The 26,198-nt window shown below is 60.2% G+C and overlaps 1 protein-coding gene across 6 annotated transcripts; it reads left to right on the forward strand.

Moving 5' to 3' along the window:
- The first annotated feature begins 243 nt into the window (after positions 1–243).
- On the forward strand, positions 244–26,042 carry CARD10 (caspase recruitment domain family member 10). 6 transcript variants are annotated; one of them, XM_082740192.1, is made up of 21 exons: positions 244–346; positions 1,304–1,555; positions 2,404–2,541; positions 4,368–4,693; positions 8,263–8,460; positions 9,449–9,604; positions 10,217–10,342; positions 11,189–11,380; positions 12,562–12,696; positions 13,243–13,358; positions 14,241–14,269; positions 14,733–14,856; positions 19,920–20,079; positions 20,509–20,620; positions 21,076–21,319; positions 21,502–21,571; positions 22,815–22,917; positions 23,898–24,056; positions 24,165–24,280; positions 24,755–24,870; positions 25,050–26,042. In XM_082740192.1, the coding sequence occupies exons 2-21, from the start codon at positions 1,321–1,323 to the stop codon at positions 25,282–25,284; spliced, it is 3,090 nt and encodes a 1,029-aa protein (XP_082596318.1). In that variant the 5' UTR covers positions 244–346; positions 1,304–1,320; the 3' UTR covers positions 25,285–26,042. The 6 variants fall into 6 exon arrangements, with proteins under 6 accessions (XP_082596318.1, XP_082596321.1, XP_082596320.1 ...); XM_082740195.1 differs by lacking the exon at positions 244–346 and adding an exon at positions 416–649 and having other exon boundaries at positions 24,758–24,870; XM_082740194.1 differs by lacking the exon at positions 244–346 and adding an exon at positions 416–612.
- The last annotated feature ends 156 nt before the right edge of the window (positions 26,043–26,198 follow it).

Raw genomic sequence — 26,198 nt, forward strand, 5'->3', positions numbered from 1 at the left:
AGGGGAGAGTATGGACGCAGCGTTTCTCAAACTTACTTGGCTTTGACCACAGAACTACTCCCAAGCATTTCTGGATTCAGCTGCTCCTCTGGAGGAACCCCTTTGTGAAGCATGGGGCCCCTGGCCCCATGTTCTTCAATGAGAATTTATGTAAGGTGGGAGTTAGTAGTGGTGGCCTTACAGTTCAGGCTCCCATCTCTGAGGCGGTAGCCGTGACCTCTGTCCTTTTTTGCCCATCCAGAGGCTGCCCTGAAACTTGAGGGAAGTTGACAGAGTTGGAAGTCTATTTGGGAACACCGAGGTCCAAGAGGACAAGCACTTGCCCAGTCGCCCAGATCAGGAGCAGGTCAGAGGCGTGGCTGGGATCAGGATCGAGTGTTCTCGGGCGGTGCTCCCACACCGAGGGCGCCAGTGGCCTCACAACCCAGCTGGGCCATGGACGTGCTTTAGATGTGGGCGGCCTCTGGGGTTCTGTAAGCACGGGAGCCTTCGCCCCACGCTTCCCGGTCAGATCACGGAGCAGATAGGACCGAAACTGGGTGTGGGGCTCTGCACAGAGCCGCTGCGCTGTGTGCGTCGTCGAGCGGGATCCCGGTGCCGTGGGAGCTCCGCGTGAGGACGCCGAGTGCCGGCGGGACGCGCGTGCCGGGTGCGCTGCGTGCGGGCGGGACGCGGGCCCGTGCGGCCGCGGTGCAGACTGCGGCGCTGGGGGCAGCGGACGCCGGGTGCCGAGTGGCGGCGGGGTTGGCAGGGGGGAGGTGAGTCCCGGCGCGGGCCGGGGAGAGCGTGCGTGGCCCGCCCCCGCCCCGCCCGGAGGCCGCGCAGGTGTGGGCGGGCCGCCTGGACCCCGCGGGGGCCGGGGCCGGGAGCGCCGGCGGGAAACAGGAAGCGGGGGGGAGGCGCGCGGCCGGAGGGCCGAGAGGCAGGGCGTGCGGGCGGACGTGCGGGTGGCTGGCGGGGCCGGACGCTCGGCCCGGGCCGGGGCGGCGATGTGGGGGGGCCCGGGCAGCCCCCGCGGCCGCGGGGACGGAGGCGGAGCCCGGGGCGCCGCGGACACCGCCCCCCTGCGCCGGCGGAGCCGCCGCCCGAGCGCGGACCCGGGAGCCCGCGGCGGCTGCGGCGTGCGGGGTGAGTCCCGGGGGCGCGGGGCGCGAGGGCCCGGCGAGGAGGGTGAGGCGCGGGGCGGGGGCTCCGGCGACGACTGGCGGCGGGTCCCGCGGGCGCCGTCCGGAGGAGGGGATCGGCCGGCCCACCCCAGCCCCTGGGCGACCCGCCTGACCCCGCGCGCGCCTCTGGCCCGCAGAGCCCGAGGACGCGGCCATGCCAGGCGGGGCCGAGGCTGGGGAGGCCGAGGAGGAGGCTGGGGCCGGCTCCGGGTCCGAGGCGGAGGAGGACGCTCTGTGGGAGCGGATCGAGGGCGTCCGGCACCGGCTGACTCGCGCCCTGAACCCGGCCAAGCTGACGCCCTATCTGCGCCAGTGCCGGGTCATCGACGAGCAGGACGAGGAGGAGGTGCTGAGCACCTACCGTTTCCCGTGCCGTGTCAACCGCACCGGTGAGCCTCGGGGGGCGCGCGGGGTCGGGCCTTCCCGGGGCTGAGCGCCGCGCACGGAGCCTTGGCGCTCGAGGCCCGGGGTTCTGGTGCCCACCATCCCGCCTCCCGCTGAACCACCGTTGTGATCCAGCGGGTGTGTGGTGCCCACTCGGACATCTGGGGTTTATCTCTCTTGGACTTTCCTCCACTTCCTGGGCCCACTTTAGAGCCGGGAGGTGGATGTGGTTGCGGGTGCCGGCTAGATCTGGGACCTCCTGCCATCCTTCCTGAGCCCTTTGATCTCCTGGGTCCTCTCTGCCCTCTCCCTCTGTGTGGCACACATTTCCTTGGAGAGCCACTTTTCCTTAAGTGCTCAGAGCCATCAGACTTGGTGAGGGTGCCCTCTCCCACAGGGTGTGTCTTTGAACTAGAGCGAGCTGGCAGAGGGATGAGGGTTTAATGGTGGAATTTCAGGCATTGACCGCTGGGAGAAATAATAGTATTTTCCTTTGTGTTTGGGGTAGAGGGGGCTTTATGTGTGCCACTGAAAAGGCAGGGAGTATTTGCTGGCCCCAGATCTGTGTGTGTGTAGGGGGGGGCAGGCTGGGGGTTGGGGAGCCCTAGAGCTCCTAGGGCAAGTGCCCTAGCAGGAGGGTCCTGGCTTTCCTGGCTGTGGCAGATAGGCACTGCCCACTGATGTGTTGAGACAAGCCCCTGTGTGTGTCACTGGCTCAAAAGTCTGGGCAAATAAAAAGTCTGAGGAATGTGGGCTCTGGAGTATGGCGTGGGAAAGGGGGAGGAAGTAGCTAGGTCCTGGGGAAAGCCCTGAACTTGACCCTGGGGCACCCCCCCCCCCTGCCCCTCCCCAGGGCGCCTAATGGACATCTTGCGCTGCCGTGGCAAGAGGGGTTATGAGGCCTTCTTGGAATCGCTGGAGTTCTACTACCCCGAACACTTCACGCTGCTCACAGGCCAGGAACCTGCCCAGCGCTGCTCCATGATCCTTGGTGAGTCCCCAGTAGGTGCTGGCCTCGGGCAACCATGCAGAGGTTCCTTACCCCAGCCCTGTCGTGGAGGGGCTTCCATGATCCCTGTTGAACAGATGGGGAAACAGAGGCATGGAGAGACTGAAAGCAGTTTGCCCAATTTAGTCTGAGTTCAGAGCCTGCGCACTTAACATGGCCCTTTCCCCCTAAAACTGTTTTTGGACGCGCGTGTGTCAGGCCTACGAGGGTTTACAGTTTCCTGTGTAAGTAATTCAGACACTCTGGGTGACTTTAAAAGATCTTTACTTCTTCCTTCAGCTCTGTTCTGCTGGTGACAGTTTGGTGAGCTCTTTTTTCTTTGCATTTGCACACACACAGACATACACACTCACAGGTGTAACTACTTGAGTTGCTCCGTTTTTCACTTTTCCTGAAAACTGATTTTAGTAATTCTAGCACATCTGGTGCATTTATTTGAAATGACTGGAGATGTTCCTTAGTGAAGGGCCGTAAGTCATTCAACGGACCCTCTGTTCATGGAAATCCAGGTTGTTTCTCATTTTGTAACATTTACCGGTGATGCTGGGAACATCTTTGTATGTGTATGTTTGTGCAAATGGGTGTCTTGGGAGGAGAGGTTCTGGGAAGTAAGATTTCTCAAAGACTATACGTATTTGAAGTGTTAAATCAGCGTTCATCCCATCAACAGGGTATGAGTACCCATTTTGCTGTACCCTCGTGAATCCTGGGGATCATTTAAAAATGTTTTTTATAGTTTCCTATGTCAAAAATACCTTATTTTAAATTTGTACTTTTATTGAGAGATGTAGTTTACGGCTTAGGAGTGAGTAAACTTTGGGCAAATGACTTGACCTTCCTGGGCTTCAGTTTTTTTGTCTTTCAAGTGGTTGTAATAACAGTACCCTATGCTCTTGCCATGAGGTTAAGTAAATTATTATATTTACTTAGTACAAAGAAGGAAGCCAAATGTTCATAGCTACTGTTACTATAATTATAATTATCATTATTATTGTTGGTGAGTTGTAGTGTCCTTTTCTTTGTTTATTAACCAACTTTGTTTTGAAACTTGCTCATTAGTTTTTGTCCATATGTTTAGTTGGTTTCTCTTTTTTTTTGATTTGTAGGAGCTCTTTGTATATGTGGCTCCAAATCCTTTGTTATATTTGTTATATTTTCTCCTGCTCTGCTTTTTACATTTGAACTTTATTTGTTCAAACTTTCATTGTTTAGAAGTTTACAAAATTTTTATATGGATTTGTCTGTTTTTTTTTTTCTCTTATAGCTCTTATTGATTTGTAGGAGCTGTTTACATATTGTGGCTTTGAGTCATTTGTTATGTTTGTTACACTTTCTCCTGTTCTGCTTACCTTTTAACTTTTTGTTACATCTTTTCTTACATGGTTCAGAAGTTAAAATTTTTTTTTTAAAGATTTTATTTATTTATTTGACAGAGAGAAATCACAAGTAGACAGAGAGGCAGGCAGAGAGAGAGAGAGAGGGAAGCAGGCTCCCTGCCGAGCAGAGAGCCTGATGTGGGACTCGATCCCAGGACCCTGAGATCATGACCTGAGCCAAAGGCAGCGGCTTAACCCACTGAGCCACCCAGGCGCCCCTAAAATTTTTTTTATATGGGTTTGTTCATCTTTTTTCTTACAGGTTCTAGATTTTGTACTTTGATTAGGAAGGCCTTCTCCACTCCAGAATGATAAAACTGCATTCCAAAATTTCCACCTAGTGTTTTTATGGTCTGGGTTTTTCTGTGTGGGCCCCTGTCCCCCTGGGTTTTACCTGCTCGACCTGACGTTTCTCTCCCCTGTCCCTGGCAGATGAGGAGGGGCCGGAAGGCCTGACCCAGTTCCTGATGACAGAGGTGCGCCGGCTGCGGGAGGCTCGTAAGAGCCAGCTGCAGCGGGAGCAGCAATTGCAGGCTCGGGGCCGGGTGCTGGAGGAGGAGCGGGCAGGACTGGAGCAGCGGCTGCGGGAGCAGCAGCAGACGCAGGAGCGCTGCCAGAGGCTTCGGGAGGACTGGGAGGCGGGCAGCCTGGAGCTGCTGCGGCTCAAGGACGAGAACTACATGATTGCCATGCGCCTGGCACAGCTCAGCGAGGAGAAGAACTCTGCTGTGCTGCGCAGCCGGGACTTGCAGCTGGCGGTAGGCCCTGGGGAGGGGAGTGGGGTAGAGTGGGGAAGCTGGGGAAAGACCACCTTTGCAAAAACTGACCAGTCCTGTGGTAGCCGGCCTGTGTCCCGTGAGCCACTGTCTGCCAGCCCTCAGACCATGGCACAGGTCCCTTCTGTGTCCTGTGCCTCAGTTTCCTCATCTGTAACATGGGAATGTTGGTAGCACTGATTTTATTGAGTTATGATGGTGGTTCTCAGTGGAGGGTGACTTTGCTCACCCCCAGCAACATTTGGCAGCGTCTGGAGACGTGTTCGGTCATCACAGTGAGAGCGTGCCCTTGGCCTCTTGTGGGTGGAGCTCCGGGATGCTGCCGAGCAGCATGTAGTGGACGGGACAACCCCCACAGCCACACATTACCTAGCTCAAGATGTCACTAAGCGCCGAGGGGAAGCAGCAGCCTTGGTTAGTGCGGATTCCAGGAATTTAAGACCCAGAGTTTGAGACACACAATGGCCTGGCACCATTGGCTAAGCTCACACCAGTGTTGTCGACCACTGTGGTTCAGTGCGGCTGTGTGCCACTCCCCCAGGTTATACACGCCGTGTCGTGCTGTCCTGCTGAGGCACCAAGCACCAGATTTCATTCTGAAACATAGGCACCAGGGCTGGGATTGTGGGGGCGCTGGCTCGAGGTCCCAGAGCTGGGAAGTGACACACCCTGGCTTGGCACCCGTGCTGGCCTCTGCCCGGTGACGCTCTTCTGCCTGCTGCCATCCAGGGGCCGTCTCACCTGCTCCCTCCTGGCGGCAAATGACCTGTGCCTTGTCTAGGCTGAGAAGCCGAGCCTTGCCTCTGTGGCGCTTTTACTGGGACTTAGCACAGGGCTAAAGCTGGTGTGTTACCGCTGCAGAGACTTGTCCCAAGGGTGTAGTAAGCAAATGCTAGTCCAGGATTTAGTAGTGCCAGTGGCTCTCTCCAGCGATACGGTATGGGGTCTACCAGCGGGGGCATAGGGGGATGCTGATGGTGTGATTTGAAGCCCCCTGTTGCTGGGGTGCTGCGGGTGTGGCGGGTTCCCCAGGACGATGGGTGGCATGCGTGATGCTGTAAGTGCCAGAGCCTGTGGCCGCGCGTGCTGGTGGGTTGATGTTTGGGGAGGAGTGAATCCTGATCGGGGCATTGAGGTCACTCGTTGAAGAGTTGCCGGGTGTGCGTGTAGGTGGTCGATGCGAGGGTGTGAGGGGACTGTGAGGCTGTCCTCTGAGCATCTGCTCAGTGTTTGGCCTGCGATGGGGCTGCCTGAGGCCTGCAGAATGGCTGCAGATGGAGCCAAGGGTGGCCCCGACAAGGCTTCCCTCCCTGTGCCTTAGTTGCCGTTTCGTCCTTGCGGGAGGTTGTGGAAGAGGCTGCTAGACCCGCGGTGCCATGCCTCCCGTCTCATGCACGGTCCTCCGTGTCTGCCCGGCACCAGCTCTCCCGGACTTCTACAGCAGCTCCACCGGGCCAGGCTGGGGCTGGGGGCACCCTGGGAACGCCCCTGATTCTGGTTGAGGAAACAGGCCCAGAGAGGTTGGTTGGAGCACTTTCCCCCGGTTCTAAGAGTGAAGGATTTCTGACTTTGCTGTCAGCTGCCACTGGGGGTGGCGGAGGGTCCCCCATTCTTCACCGTGTCTGCTTTTCCTGGAATGGGTGCGGGGGTTTGCTGTGAGGGTTTCCTGGAAGAAAGAGGTCTGCTACTCAGAGTGGATCGGGGGGCGGCCACCGGCCCGGGGTGTCAGGAGGGGCATGGCTTATTTCGTCTTCGGCTTGGGTGTAGTTGTGAGTTGGGGCCCTGGAAGTGGCAGCTGTGTGTGTGTGTGTGAGTGTGTTTACAGCTGTCTGGGGTCTCCAGGGGTGGGGTAAGGGGATGAAGAAGAGGTGTTGGGGGTGTCTCTGTGTGTCTCCGGATTAGCAGCGTGTTCCTTTGTAGGTCCCCCCCCTTGGGCGGGGTCATCTGCCCCTGGGCGGTTAGTGACTGCTTTCCTCTACTTTAGGGGCTAGAGGGCAAGGAATGAACTTCGATCAGTAGATAGGATTTTCTTTGAAGGCAGCCTGCGTCAATTTGCCTTAACTTTCTGGAGCTTTCCTGCCACGAAGTTGAGAGAGGTGTCTTAGGTGGAAATGAACAGAACAGCCAACAGCGCCTGTCTTGGCCCCTTGGGTCCCCTCCCGCCACGGGCAGGTGTGTGGTGGCTGTGATTTAATACCGTGTTTTATAAGGTGCAAATTTAATGAGCTCTTATTTCTGAGCAACATAAACTCCAGGCCCAAACGCTGTAATTTTGTGCTCAGTGAGTGTGTACGTCCACGTTTCCTGGTGTTTGGGCGGGGGCGGGGGGAGACTCCCAAGTGGCCTGTCCTCTGAGCTCATCGGGGGCGCCTGCTGGCCGCGGGGCAGGCCCGGAGGGCCGTGGTGTGTGGTTGTGATTTGCTGGAGAGGGTGTGACTACACTTGCCCTTGTAACTAGCCGCTGTCTTTCTCTGGCAGTTCACAAAGCATGTTTTGTGAGGGGAAAGGAATGTGAGAGTCATGAATTTCTTTCTGAGTCCTTTGTGGAGGAGGAGTGGAGCTGCCTGACCCAGCATCCAGACCCACGTGCGTGTGTGTGCGCGCGTGTGTGTATGTGCGCGTGTGTGCGTGTATGCGGCCATGCCCGGCTCTGAGGGGTGTGGGGCTACCCGCCATTTCCTGGAGAGCGCAGGGCCCTCCTAGGACACCAGACGTCGGCGTGCCTGTGCCAAGTGCCGGAGGTCCTTGCGTCCTTATCCCAACAGTGACTTCATTTTGTGGCCTGCCACCTGCTGCTGCCCTTGTCACTGCCCAGCCACCTCAGATCCCACCTGGGAAGTAGCTCTGGCTGAGTGCTCTCCTCACCCAGCAGGCAGGCCAGGCCTGCATGTCGCCATCGGCCAGGCCACTGTGCGGCTGCCCACCCATCCTCTTGGGCCGGCTTCCGACTGTGCACACTCAGCTGGTGATAGGTTGGGGTTCTGGGGTTTTAGCAAAGACTGTGAAGATAGCCACTGTCCCATCCCTGGCAGTCCAAAAGCCAGCCTGTGACCGTTTGAAGGCCTCTACCTGTCGACCGTGTTGTTGCATTTTTGCAGTGACTTCAGGAGCGAGGGTGTGGAGCAGGAGCATGGAAGGGGGCGCCCATCTAATGGGTGAGGAGACTGAGGCACAGAGGGGGCTATGACTTGCCCAAGGTCATGCTGAAGTAGAGGCAGAGCTAGGCCCAGACCCTGGCTCTCCCTGTGCCTGGTGTAGCCTGGCTCCTCTGTCACATGGGGCCCTGGGGCTGGATCACCTGTGCTCCAGCTGTGGGACAGGAGAGCCTGTTTGGTAGGGGGGGGGTTGCTACACCAGCCCCCGAGTCCTTGAAGCGTGGTCATTGCCCAGCCTGTCCCTTCTCCATAGACCCGTCCAGGGAGGGCTCCTCCTGCTCAGGGAACCCGGATGGCAGTGGGAGCGGAGAGGGTGCTCTCTCTCCCCGTGGCCTTGCTGGTGGCCCTTCCCTGGGCCGTGTCCCTCCTGGGGCTGATCCGAGTGTTGGGCCGCAGGTAGATCAGCTGAAGCTGCAGGTGAGCCGGCTGGAGGAGGAGTGCGCCCTGCTGCGGAGGGCCAGGGGGCCGCCCCCCGGGGCTGAGGACAAGGAGAAGGACAAGGAGCCGGACGGCGTGGACCTGGTGTCCGAGCTGCGGGCCGAGAACCAGCGGCTGGCCGCGTCCCTGCGGGAGCTTCAGGAAGGCCTGCAGCAGGTGCGAGGGGCGGGAGGGTCGGACCACGGGGCCCGGAGGGTGAGGATTCCAGAGCGGGGGCCCTGAGTGGAGGGTCCTTAGTGCTCGGCTCTCCCTGGGTGTTTGCTCTGGGGTCTGGGGGTGGCCCCGGGAAGTGTCCACACATCCCAAAACGGTGCACCTGATTTCGTGTGTGAGCATTTTTCTGGGGATTGGCCTGCAGCTTTCCTCAGATTGGTAGAGTCTGTGATCCTGGAAAGGATCAGACTCCAGAGGTCTGGGTGACTCTGGGACTTGCTTGGGAGCCAGGCCTCTCTTGTCTTTCAAGGTTGGGGTGCCCAGGGCCGGCTGGGTGGCTCAGTGGGTTAAAGCCTCTGCCTTCGGCTCGAGTCATGATCCCAGGGTCCTGGGATCGAGCCCCTCACTGGGCTCTCTGCTCCGTGGAGAGCCTGCTTCCTCCTCTCTCTCTGCCTGCCTCTCTGCCTACTTGTGATCTCTCTTTGTCAAATAAATAAATACAATGTTTAAAAAAAAAAAAAGGTTGGGGTGCCTGGATGGGGTGTGGATCTGGGGGCTGTATCTCAGGCCCATGTCTACCTGCCTGGGCCAGGCTCAGCCCCTGTGAAGACCCCTTGTCAGTGGGCTGGGGACAGACTTTGAAAATAGGGCCCATCTGCTGCCTTGGGCTGTGGGTGGGGGCTGGAGCAAGAGCGAACGGGCCTGGTTCTTGTTCAGGAATAAAATCCGGGCCAACTTGTGTAAGCACGCCCTCATACACTTACTTCATTTCCATCCCAGATGTTCCCTGGAGGGTGTGCAGGGCTTTGGGCCGCACCCATTCTGCAGACGAGGGAAGTGGAGGTCCAGAGAGGTCAAGGCTCTTGGCCAAGGTGGCAGAGCGAGTGGGGCGGGGCTGAGGGCGGAGGGCTGTGTGTCCCCCTCTCTCCTGCCCCAGTCATGGTGGGCCCTGCACGAGAGGCTGAGGCGGCCTCTGAACTGTGACCCTCAGGAAGCGAGCAGGCTGGGCGCCCCGGGCTCAGAGCGTATCCTCCTGGACATCCTGGAGCATGACTGGCGGGAGGCTCAGGACAGCAGGCAGGAGCTGTGCCAGAAGCTGGATGCTGTCCAGGGGGAGCTGCAGTGGGCCGAGGAGCTGCGGGACAAGGTAGTGTTGCCCTCGTGCCCTCCCCCACCACCCTGCCTTGTCTCGGCCTTGTCCCCTCCGTCCTCCTTGCTCACAGCCTGGCTCCTGGGGAGGGGAGGGGGCTGGGCCTCAGCGCTGGGCTGCAGCCCACCTTCTCTGAGTGTCCGCTGTGTGCCAGGCACCTGGGCTAAGAAACGTGCATTCGTTTGTTCTCGAATGTTGAGAACAGCCGCCAACAAAACAAAGGTTTCTGGCCCTGTAGAGGGCAAATCCCAGCAGGGGAGACCCACAGTCCTCTGTGTGCATAATCCCGAGTCCGTTACTGTACGCCGCAGAGGGTCAGCGCCGGGCAAGAAGCCGCGCGGCAGGGCAGATCCCTGTTTAGATGGGATGCGGCCAGGGTTGCAGCAGTGGGGGGGGGAGACGTCCTTGTTGGGATTCTCCTTGTTTGACAGGGTACGCCACTGGGGCCCAGGGAGGGGAAATCAGTCTGTGGGCCAGGCCACCCAGCGGGGGAGGTGGGCTCTTGTGCTTGAGGCTCTGATCTCTCTCCCTGGTCCCGCTGGGCACCGCTGGGGCTGGTCTCCGCCCTGAGGTCTGACCGGGCCCGCCCCACCCCGCCCCACCCCGCAGTACCTGCAGGAGATGGAGGACCTGCGGCTGAAGCACCGCACGCTGCAGAAGGACTGCGACCTGTACAAGCACCGCATGGCCACGGTCCTGGCCCAGCTGGAGGAGCTCGAGAAGGAGCGGGACCAGGTGGGGCCGGCCGCTGGTTCTCATGGGGGGGTGTGGGGGGGGAGGAAGGCGGAGAAGTGGGGCTGGGGTTGAAGCTGGAGACTTTCCCAGGGCAGGGCAAGGAGGCTCGCAGAAGCACAGACTCTCGCCCATAAGCCCTCAAGAGCCATCAGCCCTGGCCCCTGAACACAGCTGCCTCACCAGAGCTCCCTGTTCAGGAGAGCTGGTCCCGCACTCGTCGTTTTGCCGGGCGCAGGGCAGGTTTTGTCCTTGCCCCAAGTTTGAATCCCACTGGAGGAGTTGAAGTCTGCATTAGAAGGAGCCTGGGGCCCCCTGGTGGGCGTGGTGAAAGTGCAGGTGCCCCCCTGCCCCACCCTGTGGTCTGGAGCCGGCCCAGGACCTTGCACCCCTCTGGTGCCCCCACTCCCTCTGAGGCATTGGGGGCAGGGTATGGCCATGGTCCACCTCCCAGGGATCCCGGTCTTCATGGTGGGGACAAGTGCTTTGGGTGCGGGGTGCTGGGTTTGAATCCCAACTCATCCACTAGCCCAGATGCTGTGAGTAAAGCCCGGGGCACGTGGTGGGTTTCCTTGAAGACGCTGAAGTTGCCCTTGGGAGACAGTAAGAGCCCAGACTCGGCCCCTCCACTGCCTAGTTTGAACCCCAGTTCTGTCCCTTCTGGGTGGGCTGGTCTGGAAAGTGAGAATAAAGACAACGTCCACCTTGGAAAGTTCGTGGGAAGGTTAAGCAAGCTGATCTTTAGCCCCGGGCTTACTATATGTTAGCTGCTGGTCTTGTCCCCCATCCCCCGCCACCCTCCCCTTGGGCGAGTGCGGCCCCTTCACTCTCCCCGCCCGCTCTTCCTAGGCCATCCAGAGCCGTGACCGGATCCAGCTGCAGTACTCCCAGAGCCTCATCGAGAAGGACCAGTACCGCAAGCAGGTGCGGGGCCTGGAGGCTGAGCGGGACGAGCTGCTGACCTCGCTCACCAGCCTGGAGGGCGCCAAGGCCCTGCTGGAGGCACAACTGCAGCGGGTCCAGGGCGGCCCCTGCCTCAAGGTGAGCAGGGTCAGGCTACGGGGGTGCTGGTGGGAAAGCTGGGGTCCTGGCTGGAGTTCTTGGCCGGGTTGGGAACATGCGGGACCTGATGGGAGACCTCAGCCCTGGGGGTGGGCCTCCACAGGACCCCAGTGGGAACCCTTGGCTGAGCTTGGGAGGAAATATGTGAGTTCCTGGCTGGGGCCCTCCGCCTGGGGCCCTAGCCGTCTGGGTCAAGAACTTGCTGGTCTGGGAGGGAGCTCTTGGGCAGGACAGAGAATATGCAGGTCTGGTAGAGCTTTCTGCGGGGTTGGGTGTGGGTTGGTACATCAGGGAGTGGGAAAGGGGTACGTGTGTCTCCAAGTCTCTGGGGTTGTTCCCGGGGCATTAGGAATAGTGGAGTTTGTTTTTGTGTACACTTGGAGAAGTACAGCTTCATGAGGGCATGAAAGCCCTTCAGAGACCAGCTAGGCCAAGTCCCTCATTGTATGGGGCCCAGAGGGTATGAGGGCTTGCCCAAGGTCACACAGCCAGCCAGTACCCTTTCAGCCAGATACTAGTCCTCGGACCTTTGTCGCAGCTCTGCCATTTCCTGTCTTGGGTTTGCTTAAAGATGTTCCCTTGGCCTTGTGTTTAATGCATGGAGCCTGGAGGAATAGAACAAAGGAAGCATAGATCTGTCCCTTCTTACTTAAAATTCTCAGTGACTTTTTTGCTTTGGGAAAAACAGAGCCCCTTATCAGACCCTAGAGACCTGAAATGTGGGCCCCTTCCTCCTCTACCCTTGTTCTCTGGGTCACATCGCTTCATTTCTGGATGGTGTCACAGTCCTGCCCCAGGGCCTTTGTGCGTACCATTCCCTCTGCCTAGACAATCCTCCTCAACTTTATTAGCTTAACATTTACTTACCCTTGAGTCCTCAGTTCAAACCACACTTTCTCTGGAGGCATTTCATTACCCCCAGGTAGGGTGGGCCCTTTGAATGCCTTCCTCACCCTGGGCACCTTCTTTCCCTGCTCTCTTGGCAGTTTGGGGTTATTTCCTTAGTCAGCCTGCTTGTTTACAGTCTGTCTGTGAGCTCCCACAAGGGCAGGGATCCAGCTGTCTCATTCTCTGCTGTGTCCCTGTTCCCGGCATTCAGTAACTGACTGGCTGACCCTTGCCCCGCCCTGCTCACCTCCTCTCCCCGCTTCCTCTCTCAGGCCTGTGCCTCCTCCCATTCCCTGTGCTCCAACCTCAGCAGCACCTGGAGCCTCAGCGATCTCCCCCCGCTGCTGGGAGGCCCGGAAGCAGCCGGGGAGGTGCCTGTCATGGGGGGATCCGAGCCCCACACCTCGGTAAGACAACTGCCCTCCCTGCGCATGGACGCTAAGAGTGTTCACTTCATGTAATTACTAACATGGGGAGTGCTGTCCAGTTTGCCAGCAGTCCTGTTTCACACGTGTGGATGTGGAGGCCCCTGAAGGCCAAGTGTCTTTTTTTTTTTTTAAAGATTTTATTTATTTATTTGACAGACAGAGATCACAAGTAGGCAGAGAGGCAGGCAGAGAGAGAGAGGAGGAAGCAGGCTCCCTGTTGAGCAGAGAGCCCGATGTGGGGCTCGATCCCAGGACCCTGGGATCATGACCTGAGCCGAAGGCAGAGGCTTTAACCCACTGAGCCACCCAGGCGCCCCAAGGCCAAGTGTCTTATTCAAGCTTGTCCAGAGCCAGCTCGGTGCTGGGCCCGGGTGCTGGGAGACTTGGGACTCCCGACATACTCTGGCAGAGCCCCCCCGCCCCCCCGGGCCCCACTTGTCACCTATGGAATGGGCACAAAGTAGGCGTGTGGGGGCGTGGGAAGCATCGTGGAGGTGACCTAGACCCTGTTGTGGCCCTTGGCAGGAGGAGGCCACCGACAGCGAGAAGGAGATCAACCGGCTCTCCATCCTGCCCTTCCCCCCAAGCGCTGGCTCCATCCTCCGCCGGCAGCGTGAGGAGGACCCTGCACCCCCAAAGAGGTAAACAGGATGGGGAGAAATCAGTCGAGGCTCAGGGAGGTGCTGCTGCTTTTTCTCAGAACAGCCGTCTCCCAGAATCCCTAGCGCCAGCGCCAGTGTCAGGGCTGGGCCCGAGCCTCCCCTGACTGCTCTTCAATGGCGGGGGTGCTGGGGACTTAGGTCTCAGGGCTCACAGCCGTGATCCAGGTCTGGGGCTGAGATGAGGCCAAAAGGCCCCTGCTGAGCGCCGTGGCAAGAAAGCCCCTGGAGGGCGAGCCTCAGTGATCCTAAACCCTGGGGGAAGCCTAGGTCACTTAGGACTAGGGGATGAGGAGAATGTTCCAGGGGGCCAGGAGCCTCAGGCAGGAGAACCAAGCCCCACGTTCAGTTGGGAACGCAAACGGGGTCCCGAAAATTCAGGCTGTGTCTGCTGGTCGCAAGACCAAGGGCAGGGGATGGTATATGTCCCCTGTCACAGCTTTTTCCGGGTAAGTTGCTCTTGATTTGTTCCCTCACGGATGCTGGGCATGGGGGGGCTGTGATCGACATGGGCTTGACTGATAGGGTGTGTGACGAGGCATCTGGGCGACACGAATGACAAAGGCAGAGAGTAGGGGTGAGGCGAGGGGGTGAGAGGTCAGGGGAGGCTTCCAGGAGGGGGTGGCGTTCCAGGCCAGGCCAGGGAGCATTCTAGGGGAAGGACATGGGGCAGGCGGAGGTCATGACATTAGCTTCTTGCCCTGTGAATTTAGGGGGGCCGGTTGGCACAACTGCCCTGTGCTTGGGATCCCTGCCTTGGCTGTAGCTGCAGGGGGTGCAGGACCCCTCCAGGGCCAGGGCGCATGGAGGAGGGAGTGGGGCAGAGCCCCCGTGCCTCAGCTCCCTCCTCTCCCCCCCAACCAGGTCCTTCAGCAGCATGTCAGACATCACAGGTAATGACCCTCGGGGACTCCGTGGGGAGGGCTCATCTTGGGGGAAGGCGGTGGCTTTCCAGCCCACCTGAGGCCTGCACTGCCAGCTCTGCCCTTGGCCCCCCTTCCCAAGGCCCCACTGTGCCCAGGCCAGGCAGGGAGGCTACTCGGGAGGACCCTGTGGACCACGCGCTGCTCCCCCGGAGCCCGGGCCTACTCCTCTCTCCCACGCCTGGCTGTGCTGTACGTGGGTTCCTCGGTTCCAGCCCGCCATCCGTCCTCTCCCAGGGAACCGAAGGGTCACCCTGGCCAGCCTGGGCCCAGCCCTGAGCCCCACGGGTCCAGTGTGCTTCTGGGGCCTCAAACCTGCCAAGGTCCTGGGCAGTCCCCGAGCTCAAGGGGCTTACCCCCTGCTCATGATCCCTGGCTTGCCCTTGTTTCTTGGCTTGGCACCCCAGAACCTCACTCCTCCCCCCCCAACCAGGGAGTGTGACGCTTAAGCCCTGGTCTCCTGGCCTCTCCTCGTCCTCGTCCTCCGACAGCGTGTGGCCTTTGGGGAAGCCAGACGGCCCCCTGGCCAGAGGCTGTGGCCTCGATCTCATCAACAGGTATTGTGGCTGCCTGGGTGGTGGAGCTGGGCTGGGGGTGGGGTGTGGGGGTATGGATGGGGTGGTGGGGGTTCAGTGTGGGGTGGGGTGGTGGTGGTGGGAGGGTCAGGCTTCTGCAGCAGGGCGGCACTGGGGGGTGGGAGGGAGTAGCAGCTCAGCCTCAGTCTCTGGTAGCTGTAGAATATTCGGGCTTTTCACAGAGACCTGGGATGCACATCTTGTCCCTGCCTCTCATCCTTTGGGTGACCTGGACTGGTCACTTCTCTCTCGGGGCCTCCGTTGCCTCTGCTGGAGGTGGTCAGTGATCTCTTCTGCATGTGGGTGTTTGGGGGTCTAGGACCCGTGTCGGGAGAGCACCCTGCTTTGTCAGGCGTGGTACTAGGTGCTCAGAAAATGGTTAACTGTTACTTATCCCCCTGGTTCTGAGCTCCCAGCAGAGTGTCGCGCTGTGGGTGGGCCACCCTGGGAGCCCTGCCGCTGGGCTGGCCGCAACTCGCGGCGGGAGTCACAAAGCAGATGGGTTCAGCATGCATGGCGGGCCAAGTGCTTTGTCGGTGTTGGGTGAAGGGTGACCTCCTGAGTCAGGCTCGCTGGTGGGTCTCAGGAGGGTGAGTGATAGAGGAGGCCGCGCTGAGAGTGTGGCCTTCAAACTCAGGTAGGGAGGGCGGCTGGGGAAGAACAGAGGCCAGAGGCTGTCCGGGGAGGGAGGGCCCTGCGCTTGGCTGTGATGGGAGCCCGAGGGGGAGGGGCAGGGACAGGCTCGGTGAGTCAGGCTGGTGGTGTGAGTCAGGCGGGAAAGTGTGGACTTCGGCTTACACGCTCCGGGAAACCGTGGTGAAGGTTCGGCTGTTACTGCCGGCTGCCTCGCAGCATCCTCTCCGTTCAGGGAGGTGGGTGTTGTTATGATTATCCCTGTTTTATAGAAGAGCAAACTGCGACTCAGAGAGGTTAAGGCACTTGCCTGAGGTCCTACAGCTGGGAAGTGCTGGGGCCAAGGTCCACAGTGACCGGACCAGATTTGGGTCTGGGGCAGCACCGAACGTCAGAGCTGGACTGTGGGAATGCTGGCCGCGCAAGAAATGGGGCCAGAGCAGGCTCAGGAGCCTGAAGCAGCTGGGCCAGGCCCTCGTCCAGGCCCCCGCCCCCACTCTGGTCCTCCGGCAGCAGGCCCAGGACTACATTGTTTCTCCCTTCGCAGGACATGCTTCTGGGGGAAGGGGCGGAGGTGCCTCCCTTCCTGCCTGCCTCCCTTCCTGCAGCTCGGCCTGCAGCAGGGGTCCTGGCTGCTGTCCAGGGGGCACCGGGGGCAGGAGGTTCTGGCCCCGCCCCTGCCAGGGGCCCGGGATCCCAGGGGCCACCTCTGCAGTTCTGGTGGGGGACCAGAGCACAGATCAGAGTGGGGCTGGGGTGGGGGACTGAGAGAGAAGGATGTGGATAGATGGGTGGGGAGGGAGGGGGGAGCCCAGACCGGTGGGCGGGGTGCTGCCCACGTGTGTGTGCGTCCTGGGCTGGTGGTACCGTGCAGAGCATGGTGGGAAGAACAGACACTGAGGTTCTGTCACCAGCTCCAGAGGGATATTGGGCAAGTCTCTATATTTCCCACGGCTTCAGTTTCCGGCTCTGTAAAGTGGGGTTGGCGTAGGGCCCCAGGGTCCCCATGAGTGTGTTTGGAACAGTGCTGCTCGGTCCCCACAGGAACCCTGCAGGGCCGGGACATTTAGTCCCATTATACAGATGAGAACATTGAGGCCCAGGGAGAGTCAGGAATTTGTCCCAAGGCCACTAGGTGGTGGAATTGGGGATTCCGTCATACCTTGCTTCTGGCTAAGCTGCTTTCAGCTCGTGGTTGTGTTCCGTGCTCACTGTGTGCTGGGCCTCTGCAACCTCCAGGTCTCCTAGGAGGAGACCCCTTCTGGGCTCCTAGGGCCTCAGGCCAGGGCAGCGGGTGCAGCGTGAAGGCTGGGTGGACACCTGGGCAGGCGGGGAGATAGCAAGAAAGATCCAGAGAGTGTAAGTGGGGCGCTGAGTGGGGCGAGCACTGGGCGAGGGTCGCTGGGTGTCAGGGTAGGGCTCGCTGGCAGGCCCACTGCTCACGTGGACCCCGAAGCTCTGGCACTGTCTGCCCCTGCCCAGAGATGTTATTGGTCTAGTTCACCACCCGCAGGCCTGGCCACCCTTGTCAAGTCAAGTTATAACTGCCCCGTGCCTCAGTTTCCCTCTTCTTTACATGAGGGCTCACAGACGGTTCCCATGGAGCTATCGTGAGGATTTTTTAAAAAAAGATTTTATTTACTTTTTTGACAGACAAAGATCACAAGTAGACAGAGAGGCAGGCACAGAGAGAGAGAGAGAGAGAGGGAGAGAGAGAGGGGCAGGCTCCCTGCTGAGCAGAGAGCCCGATTCGGGGCTCGATCTCAGGACACTGGGATCATGACCTGAGCCAAAGGCAGAGGCTTTAACCTACTGAGCCACCCAGGCACCCTTATTGGGAGGATTAAATGAGGTCATTTATGTGACAGGCTTGAGTCTGAGGGTCATAGGTCCCTGGCCTGGAGCAGAGTGGTCATGTGCACTGCCTGGAGGAATTCCCACCGTGCATGGAGCGGGGGAGCACTCTTCCAGGCTGCTCCGCCCATCACTGCTTAGAGTGGGCGGAGCGAAGCACTGGCCCGGTTTCCCTCTATGACCCGACTCCTGACCAGACACTGGGGAAGGGCCTGGGATATGGGGACCCCCATCCTTCCTACCACTCACAGGCAGGGTTGGGGTCAGTCCGACTGTGTTGCTAGAGACTCAGGAATCCAGAGGCTGGAGGAGGCAGCCCCATCCCCCGTCCCCATGTACTTGTCTGCTGAGGCCTGGTGCCGAGAGGGACCCAGTTTGGACCTGGCTGCAGGGACCTCCCCGGTGGATTCTCCCCTTTTCCCCAGTGAAGTCACTTAGTCCCTCGGGGAGTTGGGCAAGGGTGTTCTGAAGGAGGTGGTGCCAGAGCCGGGTTGGTGGGAAGAGCCTGAAAACCTAGGGTTTCTGGGAGGGATTGTGGGGGTGGGGTGGGGTGCCAGGGTGGGGGTGGGGCAAGCAGGTGGGATGAGAAGGGCTGAGTGCAGGCTGCTGGGTGGGCTCTCCACTGGGGAAGCCGTGATGCTTGGTTGTCTGTGGGCCTGGAACAGGTGGGGAAAGTGGGGGCCACACCTGAGGACAGTAGGTGTCCAAGTCTTCTTGGGCTCTCAGTGTTACCCGGCCACGTTCTGAGTGCTCCGAGTTTGAGTCACTGAGTCCCACCGTGAGGTGGGTGGATGCCGCTGGGGCTGCTGAGGACCAGAGGCTAAGCGCCCAGGCCGCCTGGCCCCAGAATCCCTGCTGCTGCCCCTTCCCTCAGACTCCCCTGACGGCACTCCACAGTGACAGACACCCAGTACACATTCCCAAACAATGGTTGGATTTACTCCACGCACGTTTTCTGTGTCACTCCAATCAGAAATGGCCCTGGCCATGACCTTGTGAGTTTCACAACCCTCAGGGGGGCTGGGCCTGCAGCTGGGTGTTCCCTGGAGCCCTCTGGTTTACACTCTCCCTGCATCTCTATATTAGTTTGACTACCACCCCTGTGGTGGGAGGCGGCGCCAGCACTATCCCCGCTCTGTGGCTGTGGGGACAGAATCAAGCAGCCGGCTCACTCGTCCAAATCTGGGGCCCAGTGAATGCTGGGCGTCGGCGGGACCGTGTGTCTCCAGCTGTGGGGCAGCCTAGCCAGGCCCAGCCTGGACCTCCCATCTGGCTGGGCCACACTGACAGCAGCCAGGACAGTCCTGGGGCTGAGGGGCCCATGAAGGCAGCGTGGATGCCTCTGGCCCCCATGTCCAGCCGCAGCCCCTCGAGGTTGGCTCTTTGTTTTGACTTGAGGGGGTGGAAGCCAAGAAAGACTGAATGTCAAAGTTCCTCATCAGAGTTCTCCACGCTTCGTAGGTGCTGATGGGGTTAAAGTCCTTGCAGCCTTGCTCACCGCATAGTGGCAGCAGGGGGCAGTGTGGCTCCGTGCACTGCAGTTGCAGGGGCGGGTGGGGAGGCCGGGCACACTCTGGCCTTTCCTCTTCCCCCATGCTCTGGCCTGGGGTGGGGTGGGGGGTGCAGCTCACAGAAGGGAATTCCAGGCAGTTGTCTCTGAGCTGGCCACTGGGCCCAACCAGTTCTATCCAGGGACAGGAAGAGTGCCGCTAGGATGGGAATCTGGGTGAATCTTTGTCTTAACTGTCAGCGGTTTCCACTGCCCACAAGGGGAAGGCCAGACGCTTTCATTCTGTGCCCTCTGCAGGCCGGCTCCAGCCAGCCTTTTCTGGGAGCTGTTTCCCATGATGTCAAATTAGTTAATTAGGACAAGGAGCTTAGTGTGGCGTCTGGCACACGGGGAGAACTCAGTAAGCGTTCGGTGCCGCTATCGATACTGTTGTTACTGAATCCTTCCCCACATTCTGTGTTCTGTCCTCTACACCTCTGCCCCTGCCAGCCCTTTGGCCTGGAACACCACCTCCTCTCTGTCTATTCCTGAAGCGCATCTCTTCTCCACCACCGTGTAGCCCTGAGGTCTCTTCCTCCGGGAAGTTCTCCTCTGTGCTCCCACAGCCGGCTGTAGCCATCTTTGGTCTGTGTTGTGTTCTCACGGTGACCTTCCTCCTTCAACTGTGGGCTTAACAAACTTGTCGTCTGCCATGTGCCAGACACTGGGTTTGGTGTTAGGGAGCTGGAGCCGAGCCAGCTAGCAGCCTGGTTCCGAGGGGATTTTCCCCGACAGGTGCCGAGCTCGTGGTTCGGTCCTGCAGGAAGAGCTCTGCCTCACCATGTGCAGGGGTCTGGGAGGGAGAGGTCGCTTCGGAGCTGAGCTTTTGCAGGCAGAGCAGAGGCAGAGAAGAGGGGGAAGGGCGTTCCAGCCACACGGCAGTGGCAGCGGCCCCCGGGTGGGAGTCATGTCACATTTTGGGGATAGCAGTGATGGTTTTCCCAAGAACGTTGAACTGAGCGTATATACTGACGGAACTCAAATTCCCCTCTCCTTTTTCTCTTCCCAGGTCTCTGGCCATCCGGGTGTCTTGCCGGAGTCCCCCGGGGGGGCCCGAGTCCCATGACAAGGGCCCAGATGGCCTGTCGTTCCTTGGGGACAGCTGGTCTGGGGCGGTCGTGCGGAGGGTGCTCTCTGGACCAGGGTCCGCCAGGGTGGAGTCCAGAGAGGTGAGATCCCGCCCCTCTGAGTTGGGGGTGGAGCCAACACATTAGCTGGGCCTGGAGCTTTCTGATTGGTGAATGTGGGTCACCAAATGTTGGGGGGAGGTGTTGACCAAAGCGGGAGGCTCAGAGATGGCACTGCTGGTTGTCTTACCTCAACCAGCAGAAAATTAAATCTGATTCGGCAGGGGCTGGGAGGTGGGGCAGACTGACAACACCTGGACGGATGTCCACCCTTGAATACGGGAGAGACAGGATGTGCCAGCCTGGGTGGGGAGTCCCGTTGATGGGAGACGGATCTGATTGGATAGGCATCCTGACAGGTGGGGGCATCAGAATTATGGAACATGTCATCCCCACCCCAGTCTTCCTCCAGCCCCAGAGCTGTGTTGCCCTGGGAAGCTCACTTCCTTCCCTGCCTGGGTTTTCTCTCAGCCAAGGACCGAGGCTGCTGGCCTGGAGGGCACAAGCCTGGAAGGTGAGGTCCCGCAGAGAACCTTGCCCTGGAACCAGGTGTCCACGCTCCCCTTCCTGATGGACTTCAAGGGTAAGTCTGGCCCCGGGCAGGGAGGAACTGGGGACTCCAGGTCGTAGAAGGAGGGAGCCCAAGGGAGGGCTTGTCCAGCCCATTGTGTAGGTGGGACAACCAAGGCACGAGAGAGAGAGAGAGAGAGAGAGAAAGACTTTGCTGCTTGACTCTTGGCAATGCTTTTCCCTCCCGAACTGCTGTCTCGCTTGCTGGTTGTCCATCTCATCCTCAGTAAGAGCTTATCGTGAAAGGAGCACTCGACAGGAGTCCAGAGACCTGGGTTCAAGTTCTGGCTCTGTTCCTAGTGGGCTTGGTGGCCTTGGGCAGACCCCTGCCCTCTCTGACCTCAGACTCTGGCTCTAGAAAGAGGAAGAATAGGGTTGTGGAAGCGCAGGCCTCGGAAGGGGTGTCTGTGTCCCGAGGCTGCTCTCTGACTTTATCCTCCTGTTGCCCTCCTTGCTGCCCACGTTCAGCCTGTCAGTCCTTCCACGAGGCCCTGGATGCCTGGACAAAGGGGCTGAGCACCGAGCCCTTCTATATTCGAGCCAACCTCTCCCTGCCCGAGCGAGCGGACCCTCATGCCCTATGTGTGAAAGCCCAGGAGATCCTGCGTCTGGTGGACCCGGCGTACAAGCGGCGGCCAGAGTGGTTCTGCACCCGGGTTGACCCCCTGACGCTGCGGGACCTCGACCGGGGCACTGTGCCCAATTACCAGAGGTGACATGGAACTAAGAGTCTGGGGACAGGTCCCGCAGGGAGCCAGGAGCTGGCTGGGAGACTTTTTCCCCTCTCCCTGCAAACCCCTGGCCTTCCTCCCGGACAGGATGAGGGGGCTGGAGGGGAGGGGCTCCCTTTCTCCCTACAAATGCCTTACACGTGCCTCCTATTTTCCCCCACAGAGCCCAGCAGCTCCTAGAAGTTCAGGAGAAGGGCCTGTTCTCCAGCCGCCACCGAGGGTCCCGAAGTAACGTAAGTGGTGCTGGGTGGCCTGGCAAGGGCCTGGGGTGAGGGGCTGCCAGGGATGGGGTCCCAAAGGGTGAGGCCGGGCTCTGTTCTCTGGCAGCCCTGCGGGGAGGAGGAGAGGGAGGCCCCCACCTCTCTCCTCCCCCTGGATGTGGCTGGGGTCTCCTGGGTTCCAGGCAAATGGAGGAATGGCTCACTGACCAGGGGCGCTGGGGGGATGAAGGGAGGTGGTGGGTGCCCGGTGCTCAGGGGCCGGCCTGGCCACTGGGAGCACTTGACAGAGCAGCAGTCACACCCCTTTTCCTGGTCCCTGGATAAGGGCCAGGCTGGGTGAGCCTCCTGGCATCCGTAGGGGCAAAGTGAGGCTCAGAGAAGTAAAAATAACTCGAGGCTGTGGGGCTCGCAGAGATGAGAACTCAGGCTCTGGAGCCAGGCTGTCCAGGCTCGAGTCCCAGCTCTGCCACTTGCCAGCCGCACTGCCTTGGACCAGCACCTGACCCACCCTTGAGGCTCTGTTTCCTCATCTGCAAAGTGGGGGGTATGTTGCCTGCCTCGTGGGCTTCAGTGAGCTCTTGACATCTGGGCCTCAGTGTTTGTCACATGGTAGTCACCAGACCCCTGGTGGCTCTTGGTGTGATTGGTGCTGTCATCGTTATTATTAGTACTTTTTAAGATTTTATTTATTTATTTGACAGAGAGAGAGATCACAAATAGGCAGAGGTGGGGGGGGAGCAGGCTTCCCACTGAGCAGGGGGCCTGTTGTGGGGCTTGATCCCAGGACTCAGGGATCATGACCTGAGCCAAAGGCAGAGGCTTTAACCCACTGAGCCACCCAGGTGCCCCTGGTGCTGTCATTATTGACCTTCTTTTTCTCCTTACACAAGATCACATTGCTCATCCATTGAAAGAGTCCCAAAGTTTGTCTCTTATGTGACATTAGTTTCCTTGGGTCGCTGGTCCTCGGTTTCCCCATCTGTAAAGTGGGGGGTGGACCTCAGGTGCCTCTGACAAGCTTGCTTCCCTGAGCCCACAGGGATGGTGGCCCTCACCTGCTGGGGTGGGGTGGGGCGCTCTGCACTGGGCGGGGAGACGGCCTGGTGGGGAGGGGGCTCTCCTGCTGACCCAAGCGCTTCCGCAGAGCATGGACAGCAGGGGCAGCCCGGCCCCTGGGGTCCCGTCCCTCCTCTCCTCCCTGAGGGTGGGACAGAGCTGGCTCTCAGGGGCTCCTCTTCCTCTGTCCCCTCCCCAGCTGAAGAAGCGAGCCCTGGACCAGCTCCGGCTGGTGAAGCCCAAACACGGGGGAAGCTCGTCAGGGGATTCTCCAGAGCCGCTTCTGCCGGAGCCCTGCTCAGGTGAGCACACGTGGCCATGGCACACCCCGTGCGGCTTGTAAGAGTGTCTGTCTGGGAGGCCTGGGCCCCCCGTGGTCCTTTTGGCCTGAGAGGGCCTGCTGTGGAGCTTCCCATGGGGAGCTGGGTGTCCAGGGGCCTGAGAGGCTTCCGGTGGCGGGGTAGGGGGGAGGTGGGCCACCAGGGTGGAGGGAGCTGGTTGAAGGGGGCATCTGTGTGCACGTGGGATTGTGGGTCTGTGCGACTTTGGGGCACACGTGAGCACGGCATTGTTCTTGTCAGGCGAAGTGGGCGGAACTGCACCTCTCATGGCTGTGTGCTGGCGGGCGCCACCAAGACCCCAGAGTGGGTTTCTGGAGGCAGTAGGGGAGGCCTCGGGTCAGATCAGGGAGAAGGGCTTGGGGGAGCCCAAATGGGCAAGAGGATGGTGGTTTGGGAAGACTCTCTGGAAGGGAGATGGTCTGAGGTGGGATTTTCAGGGATGAAGAGGAGTTTGTTTCAGGCACAAGGCACAGCCATGCAAAGGCACTGAGGTATGGCTGTGTGTGGTGTGTGTGCAGGCCATTGAGTACAGCAAGCATATACCAAACGCCAGCTCTGTTGCGAATTGTGCTTGGACCAGGGGACACCATGGCACCTCCCCTGGGGGCATACTGCCTTGTGGGGGCGGGGGGGCAGCTGCAAAGTTATGCGGAGGCCTTGTGATTGGAGGCAGCTGGACCAGGTGTTGTTGCCCCCTGTCTGGGCGCTGGCAGGGCTGGGTCACCTGGTGGAGGATGTGGCCTTCTTCCTGAGGGTCGTGGGAAATCACTGGCACATTGAAGTGTGTGTGTGCACGTGCACACACACGTATGAGGAGCAGCAACAGGGCTCAGGAAGGGAAAGAAGAGGTGATGGGGTTTTGGGTATGGGCGCGGCTGGCCACCCTGAGAAGGAGGACCCTGTGGGCAGCCTCGTCTCTTCCGTACACCACCCCACCGCAGAGCCTGAGCGAAGCCTCAGACCCTACAGCCTGGTGCGGCCACTGCTGGTATCTGCCCTGCGGCCTGTCGTGCTGCTGCCCGAGTGCCTGGCGTCCCGGCTCATCCGTGACCTGCTTGACCTGCCCAACTCCCGGCTGGACTTCCAAGTGTGCCCAGCGGGTGAGCCTGTGCCCGGGGAAGGGGTGGGGAGGGCAGAGCAGGGCTGGGCGGCTATTCAGGGCAGCCCAGCCCACTGGCCCCTCCTCCCTGCCTCTTGCTGCTCTGCAGAAAGCCTCTCTGGGGAGGAACAGTGCTCATCCGCAGCGCCTGGAGCCCCCAAGGCCCAGCCTGCCACCCCCGGGCTGGGCAGCAGACTCCGTGCCATCCAGGAGTCTGTCGGAAAGGTAGGTGCTGGGGTGGGGGGCTACCTCTCTGGGCTGGGGGGGCTAGAGTCTGAGCACAGGCCTGTGCTGCTCCCTGCCCTTCCACGGGCCTGTTGCCTCACCTGTGAACAGGATGGCTGGGCTGGTCACATGTGGGTCAGCCTTGACGTGTTTGGCTGGTCCATCTCCCCTGTCTGTCCCATCTCAGATTCACTGCTACCTGGAGGGCTGGCCAGGGACTGCCAGGCACGGGGGTGGTGGTGGGGTTCACTCCATCTCACTGATGGCAAGGGTGAGGTCTGGAGCAGGGGTGGGACTGACTTCTCCGGGCCTCTCGCCTTCCCTTGCGTGTCTTTCCTTATTGCCAAGGCCATAAGAGGGGGCCTTGTGGAGGGGGATGGGGGCCCCCATGGGGGGCTGTGCCCCAGGGGCCCCGTGGAGGCAGGGAAGTTCGAGTCTCTGGGCTGGAGTAAAATATAGCCTTGGTCTCCGGAGAAGAAGCACTGCCTGCTGGAGCTGGGCGCACGGGGCGTGCGGGAGCTGGTCCAGAACGAGATCTACCCCATTGTCATCCACGTGGAGGTGACAGAGAAGAATGTCCGGGAAGTCAGGTAAGGAAGGCTGGGGGTGGGTAGGACCAGCCTTTTCCTTCTCTTTGGATGTCTGTGTCTCTCTGTGTCTCCCTGCCTCTGTCCGTCCTCTCTCCGGCTCTCCACACCCTGCTGTGTCTCTGCGTCTGCGGCCGTCCTTGTCCCCGGCTCTGACCACGGCCCACCCGCTCTCTCGGCAGGGGTCTGCTGGGCCGGCCTGGCTGCCGGGACTCCGAGCTGCTGCGGCAGTGCCATCGCTCGGAGCAGGTGCTGTGGGGGCTGCCCTGCTCCTGGGTGCAGGTGCCGGCGCACGCGTGGGGACACTCCGAGGAGCTGGCCAAGGTGGTGCGCGGCCGCATCCTGCAGGAGCAGGCCCGGCTCGTGTGGGTGGAGCGCGGCAGCGGCGGTGGCGGGGGCGGCAGCAGCGAGGCCTGAGGGGCCCCTTCCGATGCCTGCGGCTTCCTCACATGCCTGCGAAGCCCCCGACGGGGCCCCAGGAGTCTGCAATGGAGCTGGGTTCTCCCCATCCTGAGCCTAACTAGACCCTTGGACTTGCAGACGTGGGGCCCCCGGCTCTGGGCTCTCCCCCATCCCGGGAGCCGTTGGGGTAGAGCTCCCACCACCCCTGTACTTGCTGCTCTGGGCCTTCCGTGTGCCCCCCCGTGTCTCTGTGATGCCACTCGCGGGTCTCACGTGCGCGTCTGTGTCCTTGTCCTTCTTGCTCCCCAGAAGCATCTGAGCTCTCACTCCTGTGCACTGGTTTACAAACCCAGGTTCTCACGGCAGGCACCTGAGGTCTTCTGGGTTCTCGTTCCCTTCTGTCTGAGGAACCCCAAGCCCGTTCCACGAGCCCCTGCCCCCCCTACCCCACTCACACTCCTCCTTATGTATACCTCCACACATGGGCACCGGGCCTCCCTGGCCCACCGTGCCCCTCACGTTTTCTCGTCTCCTGTGTATCTGTGGTTCTCTCCTGTGTAAATGTCAGACCCCGGCCCGTGACCTTGGGCATTAACAGTCATGTGTTCCCGGGAGCACGCCGAGGACCATGTTCTCACAGCGCCATCTCTCTGCAGGGACAGCAGGGAGAAGGTGGCTGCTCCGTCACCAGAATGTATGGCCTGTTGATTTTTAACGGGCCCTTTTCACTCAGAATCTGCACGTTATGGAACATTAAACGGTTTGTTATAGAAGCTGGTGGCGTTTTGCTTGCCTGCCTCCCCTGCTGCAGGGCCCCCTCTCCACTCCCCGGACTTGTCCCACCCCCAGATCAGGCTGATACCACCTCTCAGGCTCCCCCATCCCCCTGATTACTCATGGGAAGGGTCAGATTTCATTCCTGGCTCATC

The sequence above is a fragment of the Mustela nivalis genome, assembly GCF_964662115.1.
Source record: "Mustela nivalis genome assembly, chromosome: 7".
NCBI classification, from domain to species: Eukaryota; Metazoa; Chordata; class Mammalia; order Carnivora; family Mustelidae; genus Mustela; species Mustela nivalis.

Excerpts from the sequence above, each read along its gene's own strand:
- CARD10 (XM_082740190.1), top strand. The coding sequence starts at position 990 with ATGTGGGGGGGCCCGGGCAGCCCCCGCGGCCGCGGGGACGGAGGCGGA. Across the intron at positions 9,605-10,216 it reads CCGAGGAGCTGCGGGACAAG|TACCTGCAGGAGATGGAGGA; the intron begins GTAGTGTTGCCC and ends CCCACCCCGCAG. Across the intron at positions 14,857-19,919 it reads GGCCTCGATCTCATCAACAG|GTCTCTGGCCATCCGGGTGT; the intron begins GTATTGTGGCTG and ends TTCTCTTCCCAG.